Genomic DNA, 21378 nt, shown 5'->3' with positions numbered 1-21378 from the left:
TTCACCTTCGTAACAGCATAAAGAAACTTAGCTCTGATATCTTCTTCACTCTTTCCCCCCCCCCCCAAACCTTCCTCCAGACACTTTAAAATTATGCCCTCTCATATTAGACACTTCCTCCCTGGGATAAAGGCACTGGCTGTCCACTCTGTCTGTGTCTCTCATCATCTTATACACTTCTATCGTATGAGGTGTATTTGTAATATTAATTGCACCAGTGACACCTGTGGTTTCATGAATCTTACAGTCTGTTTTCACCCACAATATGAGTACATTAAAATAGACAAACATTACTTCATGGAATATTACAAGTGAATGCCATGCTCCAAAATGAGAAATTAGAAGTTCAAGGTTCAAAGTAAATTTATATCAAAGTACATATATGTCACCATATACTATACTGAGACTCATTTTATTGTGGACATACTCAATAAGTCTATAATAGAACAATAACCCCAAGAGTCAATGAAAGACTGCGCCAACCTGAGCACTCAATCAGTGTGCAAAAGATATGCAAATACAATGAGAAATAAATAATAATTATTAATAAATAAGCAATAAATATCAAGAATATAAGATGAAGAACACTTGAAAGTGAATCCATAGGTTATGGCAATATTTCAGTGATGGGGAAAGTGAAGTTGAGTGAAGTTATCCCCTTTGGTTCAACAGCCTGATGATTATGGGATAATAAATGCTCCTGAACCTGGTGGTGTGAGACCCGAGCTTCCTGTACCTTTCCCCTGATGACAGCAGTGAGAAGAGAGCATGTCCTGGGTGGTGGGGGTCCCTAATGGTGGATGCTGCTTTCTTGCAACAACGTTTTGTGTGGATATGTTCAACGGTGGAGAGAGCTTTACCCTATTAGATCATATCTAATACATTTTGTACAATTTTTCATTCAAGGGCATTGGTGTTTCCATACCAGGCTGTGATGCAGCCAGTCAATACACACCTATGGAAGTTTGTCAACGTTTTAGATGTCATGCTAAGTTTTCACAAACTCCTAAGGAAGTTGAAGTGCTGCTGTGCTTGCTTCATAATTGCACTCATGTGCTGGGACAGGACAGGTCCTCCGAAATAATAACAGCGGACCCTCTCCATCTCTGATTACCCAAAGAGGACTGGCTCATGGATCTCTGGTTTTCTCCTCCTGAAGTCAATAATCAGCTCCTTGATCTTGCTGACATTGAGTAAGAGGTGGTTGTTGTGGCAACACTAGGCCAGATTTTCAATCTCCCTCCTCTATGCTGATTCATTGCTACCTTTGATTCAGCTTACAACAGTGATGTTGTCAACAAACGTGAATATGGCATTGGAGCAGTGCTTAACCACGCAGTCAAAGGTGTAAAGAGAGTGGAGCGGGGGTTAAGCACAGAGCCTTGTGGTGCACCTGTGCTGAAGGAGATCATGGAGGAGATGTTATTGCCAATCCAAACTGACTGAAGACTGCAAGTAAGGAAATCCAGGATCCAATTACAAAAGGAGGAATTGAAGCCAAGGTCTTGGAAGTTATTGATTATTCAAATATTATTCAAAATCATGACACCACTAAATAAAAGGTTCTTTATTCTTCAGTATTTTTATGAAATTAAACCTATATTCACAGGACTAACAGCAGAAATGAAGAACACATTTGGGCACTACCAACATGCCCTTCATTGTGTTACGTCATGAATAGATGTGTTCATTGACTTGTACAGAACAAAACCATGTTGTTAAACACGTTAATGAATTAGAATACAAGGGAAGGGGGTATTGCAAACCTTTTTTTCTCATTATTTTCGGGGTGATAAAAGTGAGCAGTTTTGAATGGTAATTGGGATTGGAGAGGGTCTAGGCTGAACAAACAAAGGACAGAAAGAAGAGCGTTTCAGTTGTAATCCCCATTTTAAAAAATCAGGCTTATAATGAGATAAAGCATTTACTCTCACAAAATGTGCGGAAATGTAGTTACCTTTCTATGGAAATTTGTGCAAACAAGCTTCAGTTGAAACTTTAAGAGTTGAGATTATTTTTTCCTATCGGGGGTATTGCAGGAAAGGGAGAAAAGGTTGCATGGGGTCAGACACAGAGCAAAAGGATGGCACTGCTCTGCAGCACTGCTGCCACTTGCTCTCAGTACCAACAACCTATCCTTAAACTTGTGCTGCTGTGTGGGGTTTGCAAGTTCTCCCTGGGAAGCTCAAGAGAGGTACTCCTGGGTGCTCCAAGGTGCTCTGGTAGGTAAGTTAGTTACCTGTTTTAATTTACCCTTGGTGTAGATGGATGGCAAGGGGGTGGAGGGGAAGATGTGATAGGTTACAGGAAAAGCGAGTGGAAGAATGGTATTGGTGGAATTGCTCCAAGTGCAGCATACACTCAAGGGGCCAAATTGCCTCCTGCTACATTTTAAGGATATGATGTATGAAAATGTCCAGAGGAAGGGGGCTCAAGCTCACAGGGCAGAAGGGTGTTGTGTTTCAACTTCCTCATGAATCAATCTTTCTTACAAATCACCATGGTAGGGAGCCCAGCGATGGCTCACCAGGTTTTCCAAAAGAGTGCAACTGGAGAAATAACCATGAAGGGAGAGGGGAAAGAGAGGCTGAGAGCAAATTACTATCGATTTCCACTGTTTACCATGGTGGAACAAAAAAGCCTCGATTTCCTCTTGTAGCAGTTAATAGTCATCAGGAAAAACAACCTCCTCATTAAAAGGGAGGGATCTCATTGAAATCTGTCAAATATTGAAAGGCCTAAATAGAGTGGATGTTTCCTATAGTGTGAGTCTTGCACCAGAGGGCACAGCCTCAGAGAGGGACGTCCATTTAGAATGGAGATGAGGAAGAATTTCTTTAGTCAGAGGGTGGTAAATCTGTGGAAGTCATTGCCGCAGATGGCTGTGGAGGCCAAGCAATTGGATATATTTAAAGCAGAGGTCAATAGATTCCCAATTAATAAGGGGGTCATTGGTTACAGAGTGAAGGCAGGAGAATAGGGTTGAGAGGGATAATAAATCGGCCATGGTGAAATGCCATATGACCTAATTCTGTTCCTGTCTCTTGTGGTCGTACAGTCTAACACTGAAGGAGTTCAAGATACATTTGTCCTTCGCAGTATTACCTGTTTTCCATAGGAGTCATGAACTGGTGAGATGATTCCCCCAATCACAATGTAGCGTCCTGTCTTGTGCAGATAATCACGGGCTCTCTCTGAAAGCAGAAACAGGAAAGGTGAATTTACAAACTGCAGAGGGTGATATACTGAATCACAGCCTGATCTCTGTGTTATACTTCATTGAGCTAGCTGGTTCTTGTTCATTTACTCTACAAACAGCTGGAAGAAATCTAAATGCAGTTTCAGTGCTAAACTGCTGCTGCTTCATATTTTCCCAAATATTGTCAGGTGCTAGAGAAATGCTGATTCTGTGATATTCAATCAGATATCCCAAAACAATTCAAAAACTAGCCTCAAATGCAAGATATCTGATGCACCATCAATAACTCACACTGAGACGTAGGCGAGATATCGGCTTTTATTGACTGGAAGAAGGAACCAGGAGTGAGTGTCTATCATACAAGGTCCTGGAGACTGAGGCCGAGCGTCAGGCCGCAGGTCTCCTTTATACAGGGGCCTGTGGGAGGAGCCACAGGAGCAGTCAGCAGGGGCGTGTCCCGACAGGCACATAGTTCACCACAATATCTCTAGTATATAGTACAGTCGACCTTCACTAATCCAACTACCTATAATCCGATTGCTTCGATAATCCGGCACTGATTTCAAATTTTCCGCGCAACTGTAATTTCAAATTTCCCGGGCCACCGTACCAATCTGCTGCGCATTGTTTCGGTTGCGCTAGATCTGTTCACATGTTGTCGCGCTCTTGTAAGCGCAGACAGGCAATTTCTGCTTGTTTTCCTGCATTTATTAATATCATTTATTGTTGCAACTATATAGGACCCTGGTCAGACCCCACTTGGAGTACTGTGCTCAGTTCTGGTTGCCTCACTACAAAAAGGTTGTGAAAGCCATAGAAAGGGTGCAGAGATTTACAAGGATGTTGCCTGGATTGGGGAGTATGCCTTATGAGAATAGGTTGAGTGAACTCGGCCTTTTCTCCTTGGAGTGAAGGAGGATGAGAGGTGACCTGATAGAGGTGTACAAGATGATGAGAGGCATTGATCATGTGGATGGTCAGAGGCTTTTTTCCCAGGGCTGAAATGGTTGCCACAAGAGAACACGGGTTTAAGGTGCTGGAGAGTAGGTACAGTGGAGATGTCAGGGGTAAGTTTTTTACTCAGAGAATGGTGAGTGCGTGGAATGGGCTGCCGGCAACGGTGGTGAGACGAATATGACAGGGTCTTTTAAGAGGCTTTTAGATAGGTACATGGAGCTTAGTAAAATAGAGGGCTATAGGTAAGCCTAGTAATTTCTAAGATAGGGACATGTTGAAGGGCCTGTATTGTGCTGTAGGTTTTCTATGTTTCCATGTTTCTTTCATTGGCTCTACTTTAGCCCCAATTATGGCCCCAGTGAGTAAAGGAAATGTACCTCGTGCTGTGAAGCAGAAACACCACACATTATCCATCAAAGATAAGGTTGAACTCTTGAAAAAAGTGGGCAGTGGTGTATTGGTGAAAAGCTTGTGCAAGTGTAACAACATTGGCTCTTCCACACGGTATGATATAAATAAACAGAAAGAAAAACTGCTACACTTTTTTGCTGATAGTGGCTCAAAGAAACAGATGTGCGTAAGAAAAACAATCAAAGACACAAGAAGTTTGGAACTAGATAAAATGCTGATAACGCGGTTTAATCTTCATGTAAATGAAGGTGTTGGACTACCTGGAGATATGGTGAAGGAACGAGCAAAAGTGTTTCCTGAAGAACTAGGACTAGAGTATGAGTGTGACTATAGTGAAGGCTGGCTTCATCGGTTCAAGCAGTGTCATGGCTTACAGTTTTGTGCAGTGCGTGGTGAAAAACGTTCAGCAGACAAGGAAGCTGCAGCAGAGTATGTTGAAGAAACTGTATTTGAAGAAACTGTTGTGCCAGTTTCAGCACCAGTTCCTGATGCTTCACTCATTTTTCAAGATGAAGATGTTGATGATCCTGACAACCCCACACTTGCAGACATGTAGCTTTTCCTGAAGGTATATTAAACATCTCACTTTAGAAACAGAAGCGCTCAACTTTTCAGTATAAGTTAATTCCTGTACATTTACCTGTACCCTTTATTTTACCTGTGCCTGTACAGTATATAACTTTATTAAAATTTCACTTGCTACTCATTTAATATTTAGGTTTCATTATTATCTAACTTCTACTGATTTACATGATATTTTAAAGGTATGATGAGGCGGTTAACTATTGCTTAATGTGATCCTTCTGTAATTTGGCATTTTCACTAATCGGGAACTCCTCAGGTCCCAATGGTGCCAGGTTATAGAAGGTTGACCTGTAATTGTACATCCCAAAGCATTTCATGAAATAAAATTTGACAGTGATGCTTTCCAAAAGAAATATCAGGACAAAAAAAGAAGTGAGTTTTACAAACCATTTTAAAAGGGGGAGTAGAAAGGCAGAGTGCTGAGGAAAGGAATTCCAGAGGGCAGGGCCTGAGGAGTCTGTGCAAGATGCTAATTTTAATGTATCACAGGCGTAGGGGAGAGAGACATTAGAGAGATAAAGACTGGCAACTCAACAAAGAAGGGCTGAAAATGGTGAGAATTTCAAACCCGAGTGTCAAAGCTCATCTAAAACAATGCCACACACAAAGAAATGAAGGTACTCAGGTCAGGCAGAGTCAGTGGAAGGAAATGGACAGTTGATATTTCAGGTGGAGTCTCTTAATCTGAACATTTCATCTATTAGAAAACATCTTCCAATGAGAATTATTTGATTTTTTTTTGTTTTCAGAGAACATAGAACAGTATAGACCCTTTGGGTCACAATGTTGCGCCGACTTTTAAACCTACTCTAAGGTCAATTTCAGCCTTCCCTCCTACATAGCCCTCCACTTCTCCAATATCCATATGCCTATCTAGAAGTTTCTTAAATGTCCCTGACGTATCTACCTCTACCTCTCTCTCTCTCTACCTCTGGCAGGGTGTTCCATGCACTCACCAGTCTCTGTGTAAAGAAATTGTCTCTGGCAATCCACCTATAATTTCCTTCAATCACCTTAAAATTGTATCTTCTTTTTCCTTCTGTACCTTCACACTTTACAACATAAGCAAGTGATCTGCTAAAAAGAAACATGAAAAGCTTCCTACATTTAGTTGGCACATCTTTCCATTCTAAACCTCAGGCTATGATAAAAAGTTATATTAAAAAAAAACATTGTGAACCTTGGAGACATAGTTTTTGCAAGGGATCCTATTTGCCAGCTTACAAATTATATGTTAAAAAGTTAATTTTCATAGTATTCTGCTGCTGTAATCCTTCCACTTCAATGTTCAACGTGTTGTGCTTTCAGAGTTGCTTTTCTGCACACCACGTTTGTACAGCATGGTTATTTGAGTTACTGTTGCCTTCCTGTCAGCTTGAACAAGTCTGGCCATTCTCCTTTGATTTCTCTCATTAGCAAGGCAATTTTGCCCATAAGAGAGCCACTCCCTGGATGTCTTTTTGTTGTTTTTTTTTGTACCATTCTGTTAACTCAAGAAACTGTTGTGCATGAAATTCCCAAGAGATCAGCAGTTTCTGAGATACTGAAAGCACCCCTTCTGGCATCAACCATCATTTCACAGTCAAAGTTACTTCGATCACATTTCTTCCCCATTCTGATGTTTAGTCTGAACAATAACTCAACCTCTTCTTCTTTGGACTTTTAATGGCAGTTAGCAGTCCAGTGTAAAGATCCATTACCACCATCAACTGGACTGGAGTGTGGTGCAGAGAACTGGAGAAAAAACCCTTACTACTTCTTTTTCAAATTAAAGCTAAATTACCCCCAAAAGCCCTGTAGACTGGAAGTAATGAAAGGCGATACTGTGATACATTAAAGTCACTCGCATAACTTAAAGTTTTTAAATGAAAACTGTCAATCCAACAAAGATTGTAATGAAGCCTGCATTTGATTTATTTCAACCTTATATGCTTCACACTGTAATAATATGTTCAACTGTTTCATAATAATGGCAAAGCCTACACAACCCAGAGTGATGTTTTCCAAAAAGATATAAGGAATAATTTTCTGGATGAAAAGATAATTTAACTGGGAATGTTGGTTGGCTGTTTTTTGTGTCATGAGAATATGAGGTAATGAGAAAGAAACGACTTGCTAACACTTATCAGTATATACATAAGACAGTTGCCATTAATTTCCGCTCTCACAATTCTAGGTAGTGCCAAAATAATTCCTTCCCTTATTGGTTTACCCCATTCTCCCGTTACTAACTAACTCTCATAAACCCATCAGTTTTATGTATTCTATAAAGGTGTTTCCTCTTATGCCCATTATCCAATAAGTCTTGCTATAACCCCCGAACTCTTAACCCTACCAACCCCTTACCTTCTGATTTGCTACATGGAAGATCTATATTCTCTGGTGAACTTTTATAACAGCTTTCTAAGCTAAACTATCAACCCCCTCATTCCCCTCAACACCTCTATGTGCAGGGGCCCAAAAGGAGCAAACATGTGAACTAATACTTCGTGCATGAAATAATGTTTGATGAGTTTCCAACAGTAAATCTGACCCACTGCTAGAATCACCTGTTTTAAGACTTATCATTACTGACAAGGAATCTGAACAAATTACAACTTCACATAGACAAATTTCCTCCACTCACTGAGAGCGGAAATTAATGGCAACTGTCTTATGTATATACTGATAAGTGTTAGCAAGTCGTTTCTTTCTCATTACCTCATATTCTCATGACACAAAAAACAGCCAACCAACATTCCCAGTTAAATTATCTTTTCATCCAGAAATGGTTAACATACCACAATAATTTTCCTTTATATGTTTATGAACCAATAGACCCTCAGGCATAACAGAATACTTAGACTTTATTAAATTGTGTAAACTAAAATCAATAAACACGGCTGGAAAAAGAAATAAGGTGTGGTTACTGAGAAAGCTGCAGTATGACATATCGTAAAATCCAACAAACCCATGTTCCTAGCATGATAAGAACCCAGACACCCGAAACTGAAAAACACTCTTCTTATGATGTTCCCAACAGTCCTCCAACACACCTTTACCAGGATGTTAATTTCTTTGCCCCCCACCAAATTAATCCAGTATGTTAACATCAACTTCCACCTCTGCAATTGTCCCATTTCAAGCAGAAAAGCTGAAACAGGGGTGTCCTTACTGCACCACAACTTCACCTTAAAGCCTGTGCTTTAAGGTCAACATTGAAGAAGAAGCTGATTCACAAGACACACAGCCATAATCAAGCACAGATCTAATTAAACAAACATAAATGGTCAACAAAGATTTGTGTGTAACACCCCAGGAATGCCTACATAGACACCTGAGAATACTTAATGCTCCTTTACATTTATCAATGATTTTTCTCATATGGTGCTTCCACATCAGCTTATTATCCATCTACATGCCTCAAAATTTTACCACTGACTATTCAAGAGTTTGACCATATAATTTCAAATCAACTGCAGGCCTATTAATCCTCTTTGTAAAACATATAACTTGAGTTTTAGCTACTGAAAGTTTAAATCCCCATCTACTTGAAATTGAAATTTCTACCTCTAATCCATAAAGCTCCATCATCTGCATATAGTGATTTACCCACCCCAGTGCCTATCTCAGAGAAAATATCATTAATCATAATATTAAATAATAAAGGGCTGCAAACATTACCTTGTGAGGTCTCATTCTCTGTTCCACAGAAACCCAAATATACTTTGCCCACACTTACCTGCATAGACTGTCCAAATAAAAAATTCACACAATCTCCCCCCACTCCTAATTTCAGTAGTTTAATCAAAAAGTCCTTCCTTCCATGACATATCATGCCTTTTCAATATAAAAATACTGCTTCTTTATTTACCTGTACTTCCCTAATATCATCTTCCAAACATAAGACTGAATCCAATGTCACTCTACCCTTCCGAGGTCCACACTGATAAAACGCTATATCACCTCTCTTCTCCAATAAATAATTCAAACATTCTATTACCATATGCTCCACAAGTTTACATAAATGAGACGATAACAATACAGGCCTATAACTTGAAGGGTCCGGTGGGGTTTCCCAGCTTTCAGAACAGGTACTACTAATTTTTTTGAGGAAGGAAGATGACCCAAACTCCAAATATGATTCAAAAATTTTAATATTATCTCAAGAGCATTAGCAGCCATATGTTTGATCAACCAATAACATTTATCATCCTTTCCTGCAGACATCTGGCCTACATTAATAATAGCCTTCTTAAATTCAGACAAAGAAAACTCAACATCAGTAAGGCTATCATTGCTGTAGCTGATTTCCAGCACATCAAGATATTCATTTAGAACCTCATCCCCACATTGTTTAACCTCTTTACTTAAATTATCTTGATTACAAATTGCAGCAAATAACAGAGCCAGTAACTTAACCTTCTCCATCTCAGTAATAATCATTTTACCCTCCTCAATCAATACTGGAATATTAGTATCCCAATAGATTACCCCCCCCCTTCCAATTTCTTAATCTTTTCCCAAACATCTCCAAGTTTAATATCCCTTCCAATATGACAATATGACCTGCAGTAAACCTTCTTCTCAATCTTCACCACTTCCCTCAACTGGTCTGTGCTTTTTTAATACAATCAGCTCAACCTCTTGACTGCATCTGTATGCCTTTATCCATTGGGTTGCCGCCACATGATTATATATTTGCATTAACGAGCAGGTGTACAGGTGTAGCTAACAAAGTGGCCTCTGAAGTGGCCAGTAACAAGGAGTTAAATTTGCAGCTGGTTCAGCTGTGTTGGGACCTGAGATTAGAAGTGAAACCAAACTTAATGAGGCTTCCCATAAGAACAGAACAGACAAAAGGGTTAAATGACCAGCTTCTTAATACTGTGTTCCAATGTACTTAAAACAAACTCATAACGCCAGGACATGTAACTGGCCTGGGGCCAAACCATTAATCTAGGTTTGCAGCATCCTGCAAGCAAATACTGAGCAGTATGTTGAACCACTAACAATCTGTCGACTTCAAACCTACACAAACATCATCATGCAAGGGACACGAGCACAAAGTTAAACCACGTCTAATTAATTTGGATTTTTTTGGGAACCCTTAAGTCCTGTCATGGAACTGCAGAAAGCAAATCTGAGTATAAGGCCATTTAGCTCAGCAGGTCTGTGTGTGTCAAGAAAGAAAAATCCAGCCTGATCCTACCCTCTAATATTTGGTCCATATTCCTGCAGTTCACGTGCACTGTGAATACTTCTTACATGTGATGAGGGTTCTACCTCATTAAGGCTTTTAGTGCCAGACCCAACTAGCCTCCGAGAGATTACATTTTTTTCTTTCATCTACCATCTAACCTTTCCAATACTTTCTTTAATTTTATGTCCCCTTGTTTCAAAGGTACATTTAATGTCAAATAAATAAATACAATATACATCCTGAATTTTTTTTCTTCACAAACATCCACAAAAACAGAGGAGTGCCCCCAAAGAATGATTGACAGTTAAATGTTAGGACCCCCCAGTTCCCCCCCCCACCACACGTAAGCAGCTGCAAGCAATGATCCCCCACCCCCACCAGAAATAAAAAGCATCGGCACCCACCACCGAGCAAACAAGCGTGAGCAAAGCAACAGCAAAGACGCAGAGCTGCAGTACCCCAAAGACTACTCGTTCACCCAGTATTCAACATACTGAGAGAGGCTCTCTCTCTGACTAATAAAGGGGAAAGAGATGTCTCCATTTCACAGCCAGAGGGGAGATGCAACAAACAACTCGCTGATTTACGATGTTAAAAGTCCGTTGCATAGCTGTTTCCAAGCTTTGTGCCCAAAGATCTCGGGTCTCAGAGCCAGAGATCTTCCAACTCCCAGTTCTTAAGTAAAGGTCATTCTTACACACTCCACTTATTGTTTTCATAATCTTACATACCTTACTGAAATCTCTTCTCACTCCAGTTCAAACAAAACAAGCCCAAACAGAGCAAACAAAGTACAAACTGCTAAAGATACCCAGCTGGCCAGACAGCATCCATGAAGGGAGAAACAGAGTTCAGCTTTATTTGTCATATGTGCATCAAAACATCAAACCATACTGTGAAATGTGTTTTCTGTGTCTGAGGATTGGGTTGGGATCACATTTCCGGCACCAACATAGCTTGCCCACAACTTGCTTCGCTAACCGTAGTCGTTGGAGTGTGGGAGGAAATCTGGAGCACCGGGAGGAACCCCACGTAGTCACAGGGAGAACATAGGAACTCCTTACAGACAGTGACAGGACTCAAACCTGCAGCACCTGGCAGACCCCCACGTAGTCACAGGGAGAACATAGGAACTCCTTACAGACAGTGACAGGAATCAAACCTGCAGCACCTGGCAGACCCCCACGTAGTCACAGGGAGAACATAGGAACTCCTTACAGACAGTGACAGGAATCAAACCTGCAGCACCTGGCAGACCCCCACGTAGTCACAGGGAGAACATAGGAACTCCTTACAGACAGCGACGGGAATCAACTCCCAACTGGTGATCACAGATACTGTAAGGCAATTGTGCTCACGGCTGCACTATCGTGCCACCCTCCTGCTTAGCTCTGAGAAGGGATCAGATCAGGAGTTTTCAGGCTAGTATGGATGCAGGCTATATTTCAGATCAATGCCCCCTCATCATTCCAGGAAAATGAAAAATAGAAGAATATTTTGACCTGCAGAAAAGGGGAGGTGACGAGCATGGGGGGGGAGGGGATTGTTATAAGTGGTAAGGTGTGGACTAAAGATAGAGAAAATATATACTTTAAATTTCAGCATTTTGCAACAAAGAAGAACTAAAAAGTAAACAAACTAATCTGAATCAGAGTTTATAATGTCTTATATAACTTTAGATTTGTTGATCTGCAGCAGCTGCATGTTGCAAAGACATAAATTAATATAAATTACAAAATAAATAAATAGTGCTAAACAAGGATAATGAGGTAGTGTAAATTGCTACAGAGTTAATAAGATCAGAGAGCTAAACATGTGATCCAAAGACTGGTATGGGAGATCTGGGTTGAATTCCAGAAACATTGGCACCAGTGCTGGGGAAGGAGCTGTTCCAGTCTTCACCACTCAAACCATGCTGAGACCAGGGTCCTGGCAAAATGCACAACTAGGGCTATGGATAGGGCTTTAAACTAAATAGTAATGGGGTGGGTTCAACAGCTTGGAAAAGTATGGATAAAGTTAAAGGGAAGCAGAGTGAAGGAGAGATTATTGACATTTTCAAAATAAAGAATAAGACAAAAAGTTTAGAAAGGGATAAGAATTTAACTTCAGACAACTTGGAGACAAAATTGAAAAGAAGGGTGGTGAATGCAGGACTGAAGGTCTAACAGAATATGAAATAAAGTAGGTGATCTTGTAGCACGGTTCAGAAACTGGCAGGTGTGACACTGGGAGCATCTCAGAGTTGTGGCTGAAAGAAGATCACAACTGGGAGCTTAACATCCAAGGATACGTATCAGATCAGAAGTGCAGGCAGGTAGGCGGAGGGGGTGAGGTGGTTTTGTGGGTGAAAATTAAATCAAATCCTTAGAAAGAAGTCACATAAGATCAGAAGATTTAAAATGATTGTCAGTTGACATAAAAAGAACTGCAAGGGTTATAAGACCCTGGTGGGAGATATATACAAGTCACCGAACAGTAGCTAGGATGTGGGTTACAAATTTAAAAGGAGATTGAAAATGCATGTAAAAAGGGCAAAGTTACAATGGTCAAAGTTCAGAGTAAATTTATTAACAAAGCCCATATATGCCTCCATATACAATCCTGAGATTCATTTTCTTGTGGGCATATTCAGTAAATCCATAATAGAATAATGAATCCAAGCAAATAGGAAAACATATGTAAAATACACTTTCATTAAGACTTCCTCCATTAACAACCAGTAAATTACATTGATGCAGAGCTTAATAATCTTCATGCTCATTTGACTGTCAAGGCAAATTACTGTATGTCCATTTTACAGCCATTTCCAATCTGCTTTATTCCATTTTCTTGCATATGATGTCCTCCAGATTCCAACACTTGCCTAAACAGTGAATGACAGAATATGGTGTCTAACCTTTCCATTTCATGGAATCTTAAGGCACAGAGGCAAAGTGAGCCCTTAGAAGCCGTGCTGGCTCTTTGAAAGACCTATCTAATTAGTGACACTCGCTTCCCCTTTCTTTATAGGTTAGCAATGTGATTAACTTTTAGTTCAGGACAATTAGCAACATTCAACAAATGCCTTCATCAGTATAGTTATTGTCCAACAAAATCTTTCATTTTTCAGTGTATAGTCAATATTCTTTGAAAATTAGTTTTGAATCTGTTTCCACTGCACTTGGGTACATTTTGGATTATCACTTGCTCGATCAAAAATTGTCTCCTTATCTTCACATGTTTCAGCCTATTTTCTCAAAACACATTTAAAACATTGTGACATTTATTCTTTAAGCTTATCTAATAATTTTGATGCTTTTGGATTTTCTGAGCATTTCCAGTGTTTCCTGTTATTAGTGGTCTTAAAGGACACATTGTCTCCAAGTGAAAGCAATTCTTTTTATTGCCTGAATCCATCTAATAATTTCTCTCTTCACCCGTTCTACTATAATAAAATTGATAACTCCTCCAGACTGACTTCAAACCTAAGGCCATAAGACAGTGGAGCAGAATTAGGCCATTTGGCCCATCGAGTCTGCTCCGCCATTTGATCATGGCTGATCCATTTCCCTCTCAAACCCATTCTCCTGCCTACTCCCCATAACCTTTCACACCCTGACTTATCAAGAAACTACCAACCTTTGCTCTAAATACATTCAACGATTTGACCTCCACAGCCATCTGTGGGAATGCATTTCACAGATTCACCACCTTCTGGCTGAAAAAATTCTTCCTCATCTCCATTCTAAATGGATGTCCCTGTGGTGAACCATGTATACCCGTCTGGACACACCCTCTGCTGACCGCTCCTGTGGTTCCTCCCACAGACCCCTGTATAAAGGTGATTGGGGCACTGCTCCTCCCACAATCTTCAACATGGTCGTGCCTGTTTTCGCTGTTAATAAAAGCCTATCATTTTGTCTCCTTCCAGTCTCCTAGAGTTATTGATAGCGCATCAGTCCCTCTATTCTGAAGCTGTGTCCTCTGGTCCTAGAGACTCCCCCACTACAGGAGACATCCTCCACTCATCCACTCTATCTAGGCCTTTCAACAGATGATAGGTTTCAATGCGAACCCCCTCATTCTTCTAAATTCCAGCAAGTACAAGACCAGAGCCTTCAAACACTCCTCACATGATAAGCCTTTCTATCCTGAAATGATTTTTGTGAACCTCCTTTGAACCCTCTTCAAAGTTAGCACTTCCCTTCTTAAATAAGGGGCCCAAAACTGCTCACAATACTCCATGCCTTATAAAGCTTCAGCATTACATTCTTGTTTTCATATTCTCGCCCTCTTGATAAACATGCCAACACTGCATTTGCCTTCCTCACCACCAACTCAATCTGCAAGTTAACTCTTAGGGAATCCTGCATGAGGACTCCCAAGTCTCTTTGCACCTCAGTTTAAAAAAAATGTCTCCCTTTTAGAAAATAGTCTTTGTTTTTATTCCTTCTACCAAAGTGCATAACCATGCTCTTCCCGACACTGCATTCTATTTGCCACTTCCTTGCCCACTCTCCTCATCTGTCTAAGTCTATCTGCAGTCTCTCTGCTTCCTTAACACCTCCTGCCCCTCCACCTATCTTCATATCCACTGGCTATCAATTCTGTCATGCTGACCTTTGCCTATTTGCCTCCAAGTACCCCAAAACCTCATCCTTAATAATTAACTCCAACATCTTCCCAACCACTGAGGTTGGGTTAACTGGCCTATAGTTTCCTTTCTTCTGCCTCCCTCCCTTCTTGGAGAGTGGAGTGTCATTTGCAATTTTCCATTCCTCTGGAACCATGCCAGAATCCAGTGATTCTTGAAAGATCATTAGTAATACCTCACAATCTCTCCAGCCACCTCTTTCCGAACAATTGGGTATAGTCCAAACAACACACACAAAATGCTAGTGGAACACAGCAGGCCAGGCAGCATCTATAAGGGGAAGCGCTGTCGACGTTTCGGGCCAAGACCCTTCATCAGGACTAACTGAAAGGAGAGATACTAAGAGATTCTCTCTCCTTCCAGTTAGTCTTTACGAAGGGTCGCAGCCCGAAACGTCGACAATGCTTCTCCCTATAGATGCTGCCTGACCTGCTGTGTTCCACTAGCATTTTGTGCGTGTTGTTTGAATTTCCAGCATCTGCAGATTTCCTCATGTTTGCTGGGTATAGTCCATTTGGTGCAGGTAATTTATCTAGCTTTGAAAATTTCAGCTTCCAAAGCACCTTCTTCCTTGTAATAGCAACTGCACTCACTTCTGCACCCTGACTCTCTCCCACTTTTGGCACACCGTTGGTGTCTTCCACAGTGATGACTGATGTAAAATACCTATTCAGTTCATCCGCCATTTCCTTGTCCCCCTTACTACCTCTCCAGCTTCATTTTCAGTGGTCCGATATCTACACTCACCTCTCTTTCACACTTCATATAATTGAAAAATGTTTGATATCCTCTGATATTATTTGTATTTCATAGTTTCACTCCTTACAGCTTTTTTAGTTGCCTTCTGTTGGTTTACATCCTGCTAAACCTTTGCTCTGTTGTATGCCCTCTCATTTTGTTTTTCTGTTGTCTTTGGCTTCCCTTGTCAGTCATTAGTTGTGTCTTCCTGCCTTTGGAGTACTACTTCTTCTTTTGGATGTATCTCTCCTGTGCCTTCTGAACTGCTTCCAGAAACTCTAACCATTGCTACTCTGTCATCATCCTTGCTAGTGTCCCCTTCCAATCAGCTTTGACTATCTCCTCTCTCATCCCTCTGTAAAACCCTTCGTTCCACTGTAATACTGATACATCCGACTTTAGCTTCTCCCTCTCAAATTGCAGGATGAATCCTACCATATTATGATAACCATTTCCTAAGGGTTCCTTTACCTTAAGCTGCCTAATCAAATCCAGTTCATTACACAACACCCAATCCAGAATAACTGATCCCCTAGTGGGTTCAACCACAAGCTGCTCTAAAAAGCATCTTGTAGGCATTCTAAAAAATTCTCTCCCACTGAATCCAAAACCAGTACCAACCTGATTTTCCCAGTCTACCTGCATATTGAAATCTCCCCATGACTATCGTAACATTGCCCTTTTGAAAGGCAAACACAAGGAAATCTGCAGATGCTGGAAATTCAAGCAACACACACAAAATGCTGGTGGAACGCAGCAGGCCAGGCAGCACCTATAGGGAGAAGCGCTGGCCGAGACCCTTCCTGACGAAATGTCGACAGCGCTTCTCCCTATAGATGCTGCCTGGCCTGTTGCGTTCCACCAGCATTTTGTGTGTATTGCCCTTTTGACATGCATTTTCTATCTTCAGTTATAATTTGTAGCCCACATCCTGGGCAGAGGCCTGTACATAACTCCCAATAGGGTCTTTTTTACCCTTGCAGTTCTTTAACTCTATCTACAATGATTCTACCTCTTCAAATCCCGTGCCACCTCTTTTTATGGAGCTTATTTCATTTTTTAACCAGTGGAGCTTCCAACTATAATCCTCCCAGCCACAACTCAGTGATGCCCAGAATGTCATACCTGCCAATCTCTAACTGCACTGCAAGATAATCTACCCTATTCTGTGTACTGCATGCTTTCAAATATAACACTTGCACTCCTGTATTTGTCACGCTTTTTGATTTTGTCCTCGTTACACTGCAACTCATTCCACTGAGAGCAATTTTGCCCTATCATCTATCTACCTGTCCTTCCTAACAGCCTCACCCACAGCCTCTGCTTCTCATTCTTGATTTGAATGGGCTACCAGAAAAAACTCCAAAAGCCCACAAACACTCTTTTTTAAAATCCCACTCACAGACCTGTCTGTAGCCTCCTGACTTGACTGGGCTGCCAGAAAATTGCCAAAAACCCGCAAAACACACCTTTTTAAAAATTTCACCCATGGACCTGTGTGTAGCCTCCTCTTTTGTTCCCAGTTCTACGAGTTGTGCAGCATATCAGCCCTCCTTGGCCAGAAATGTTTCCACCTCTGCAAGGGAGACCTGACAATTGTCGGCACAAAAGGACATGCATGGATTGCCTCCTGACCTGCTTGAAATTGATATCCCCCAGACTCTGTGCAATTACTTTCGTAAACAATTATTACAAATCATTTGAATCAAATGGCTAATTATTATTGTAACATGGTAATAATATAAATATTGAAATTCACTATTCTACATCTATAATACAACCATCACTACTCTTCATCACTGTCCTATCAGAAGGTTACACACATTAAAGTTGATGGCACAGTGGTCAACAAGGAGTGGCCCTGAGAGTCCCCAGTAAGTCCAATATCCCAGATTTGTCAGTTGTTTATTTGACATTCATAAACAGCTGGGGCATATGATTATCGCCCTTCCCAACATAAAATCATGTAACATGTTGATCTGCAAATTCATTGCCCTTCCTCCATCATTACTGAGACAAGAATCAGGAAACTCCTAAACTAGCTGCACTGTTTGGGTGTTGCTGAGACACAGGGGTTGTTGTAATTAAGAAAGGAGGCTCCTCACTAGAAGATAATTAGCGATCAGAATGACAATGAGTCATTGAGTTCATAATAGTAAATGAACAAAAACGCACCTTTTCTTGTCTGGGAGGCTATTTTATAAGCCTTAAAGTGTTTTTTTTCAGGAGCATTATGTTCTCAAACAACTCTCTAAGGAAATACTGCAGGGTTGTTCATTATAAACTCTCAGTAAAATAAATAAGATGCCACAGCCTTTATGAAACCATCCCATTTTAGCTGAGTTGCAAACATGGCTTCAGAGCTCTCTCTCTCTCAAGTTAACCACCATTAAATCCTGTCAGAATAGAATAAAGAGATTTAATTGTATTTATATTGCTGGAATCTATATACTACCACCCCGAACCTTGCTATAATTCCATATTTCAAAACCCAAGAGCCCAAATAAACAGTGCTTATGTACCTTTTCAGTTGAGAGTCTTACTGAGTATTAAATGTAATATCTTACAATATATCTTCTGGTGATAACCCCAATTGCTGAAGTAAGAATGACTAATTATATCACTAAATCATGGAGCAGGTCAGTTTTTATTTAAATGGACCTTCATTTGGTCACATGCAGCAGAAAATTTACACTTTCATTTCTTTATGCCCTTGAGATTTCACAGAGGAAAAATTTATGAGGAATGCACCAAGCAAAGGGGGTGTTGTTTTAATATTGTTTGCTCTGTGAGATGGTTAGCTGCAGCTACTAAACACGTATACTGCAGTGAAACAGGGAGCACTGCCTCTCAGGGGTAGTGGTGTCTGGGACATAACCACAGAAGGACCCCCATCCTCAGTCATGGTAGAATCACCGTCTGAATAGAAATGATAATGTAGATGCATTTATAAGTATCTTTGGGTAATAGTATAATTGAATAATTTTCCAAACAACCTCCTGGTTCTCACAGAATCCAAACGATATCCAGGAATAACCAGGCATTGGTGGTTAGACCTCTGAAACAAAGTACTTCAGTGCTGATGTCTTGCGTCACAGCATTACCAAGCACAGAGATCTCCTGACAGTGTGAATAATAGCCATACTTTTATATAACAATAAACAATTCTTAACTCTAATACTCAATGCTCTGCCAATGAAGATGACTGTGTCATACATACTTGTCGCTGCTCTATGTACTTTTGTGGTCATTTTCAGGAAACAATGGATATGGACTCCAAGATACCGCTGTATGTCAATGCATTTGAGGGTCCTGTCATCAGCTGTGTACCTTCCCCTTACATTTGACCTGTTTCCTTGCTGCTGCACAGTGAAGTAAGCACACATCACTCTTGCTGCTAGGCAGACACCTGAACTGTTTTCAACATCAGAGTAGCAGAGCAATTAGTGAACTGCTCCCAACACATCTCAGACTATGCTGATCATTGATGCAAAACAATGTATTTCACTATACATTTTGATGTATATGCGACAAAATAAAGCCTTAAAAATACTCATTTCCTTTATCTTCATAAATCTTCATTGGTACCTACAATTGCATTCCTCTTTCTGGGACTATTAGGTTTTCATTCACTCTTTTGCAAATTCACCACAGGCCTAGACTCTGTCACACAATTTATCTTTGATCTTCTTTCTGACCTTCAAATGCCCAGCTTCTGGTTTAACATCCCCATGAGTTCTGGCATTTTGTTGTTCTCATCTCTTCCCATTCTTTTTCAGATGGAACATCATCAATCTAAGCTGACCATATGATTGTTAACCACTGACCTGTATTTGATCAGCAGCCTCGTACAAGTTGGCTATTCACATGCTTACCTAGATGATTCATAAATATAGAGAGAGTATCTCCCTCTGCCACCTCCTCAGCAGTGCATCCTACCAATCTCCCTGCTATTTTGGATACCTTTATTACCACACATGCCCACATCTGGAGAGCCACCTAGCTTTATCATACTATTTTCCCTCACCTTCTCTTTCACTTCCCTGCTAAAACTGCTGCTTGAGACCCTGGTCAGATAGTGTTGGTGAACTGCAGCCTTCTGGACAACTTGAGCCAAGTTCTTCCGAAAGAATCAATGACTCCCAAGTCTCCACTTCCATGGCCATGATTGATGATGCACCCTTTGGTCAGTGACCATGGTAGATAACTGGAAACACCTATCTCTCGTGACAAACCAGCAGCTCACCTGCTCTGTGACTCTGAGAGATTCTCCTGCAAGTGTGTGCAATCCTATTTTATTCTGCCTCATTGGAAAGTGTTAGCACATATTTAACTAATCATAAGCACAAGAGGTTCTGCAGACGCTGGGAATCTAGAGCAACACACAGAAAATGCTGGAGGAACTCAGCAGACGGACAGTCTATGGGAATGAATAAACTGTCAACGCTTTGGGCTGAGACCGAAGGGAAGGGGAGTGAGCCCTGATGAAGGGTCTCAGCCTGAAATATGGACTGTTTATTCATTTCCATAGCTACTGCCCGACTACTGAGTTCCTCCAGCATTTTCTGTGTGTTGCTCTGGATTTCCAGCATCTGCAGAATCTCTGGTGTTTCTGACTAGTTATATATTTGTTTGCCTATCTAGAGATACAGCACAGAACAGGCCCTTCCATCTCAACGAGATGCACCGCTCAGCAACCTACCTAATCAATGACTAATTAGCACACTAACCGGTGTGCTTTTGGAATGTGGGAGGAAACCGGAGTCCCTGGAGGAAACCCACACACTCATGGGGAGATTACATAAAATCCTTACAGACTGCACTGGAATTGAACTCTGAACTTCAACCATGGCTCTAATTATACAGTCATTAACCACTTGTTAAGATATGCAGCAAACTCCATTCCACATACCCAGTCCTGACTCAGCATCACTGTCTGATTGCAGCATGTAGCTGTAACCAGCAACATGTAGGGACCCATTCCCTATTAGTTTCCACTGAATTACTGCCCTGCTACTCTCTCCAACAGCAGCATCCTAAACTTGACACCAGCATAATGTCTGAAGTCTCTTCTGCATTGCCGTTTACTGAGGCAGTTAGCAAGGTTCAAACTCAAAGTCAAAGTCTACGTGCCACTGGGGTCAGTACAGCAGAGATTCACAAAACCGATCCTTGGGATGGGACGATTGTCTTCTGAGCAGAGAATCCAGTTTATAATTCAACAATGTAAAGGTAGGCCAATCACAGACAAAAGAAAATCTGCAGATGCTGGAAATCAAAGCAACACACACAAAATGTTGGAGGAACTCAGCAGGCCAGGCAGCATCTCTGGAGAAGAGTACACAGTTGACATTTCAAGCCAAGACCCTTCATCAGCACCTGAGGAAGGGTCTCGGCTCGAAACGTCAACTGTTTACTCTTTTCCAGAGATGCTGCCTGGCCTGCTGAGTTCCTCCAGCATTATGTGTGTGTTGCTTGGATGTAAAGGATGGAATGGGAAGTAAGTTTTTAGCTATAATATCAGAAACCAAAGGTTTACAAATACAAATAATGCAGATTTGGGTGAAGTTAAGAATTGATATTGTAGATAAAAAAAAGATGGAGTAACCTTTTTCCAAAAGCAGCTCCTCAGAAAATGAAATTATGTGCAAGGCCATACTGGTAAACTAT

General features: G+C 40.9%; 1 protein-coding gene across 2 annotated transcripts in view; it reads right to left on the bottom strand.

Moving 5' to 3' along the window:
* nmnat2 (nicotinamide nucleotide adenylyltransferase 2) overlaps window positions 1-21378 on the bottom strand; it is a 328536-nt gene that overhangs the window by 191372 nt on the left and 115786 nt on the right. For both annotated transcript variants that reach the window (XM_059984483.1, XM_059984484.1), the window contains one exon: window positions 3106-3194. In XM_059984483.1, coding sequence (XP_059840466.1) covers window positions 3106-3194 — 89 coding nt within the window. The remainder of the gene's footprint in view (window positions 1-3105; window positions 3195-21378) is intronic.

The sequence above is a fragment of the Hypanus sabinus genome, chromosome 11 (genome assembly GCF_030144855.1).
Source record: "Hypanus sabinus isolate sHypSab1 chromosome 11, sHypSab1.hap1, whole genome shotgun sequence".
Classification (NCBI taxonomy): Eukaryota; Metazoa; Chordata; class Chondrichthyes; order Myliobatiformes; family Dasyatidae; genus Hypanus; species Hypanus sabinus.
Note: the sequence above shows the minus strand (reverse complement) of the source record. Positions and strands in the feature narration are given on the sequence as shown.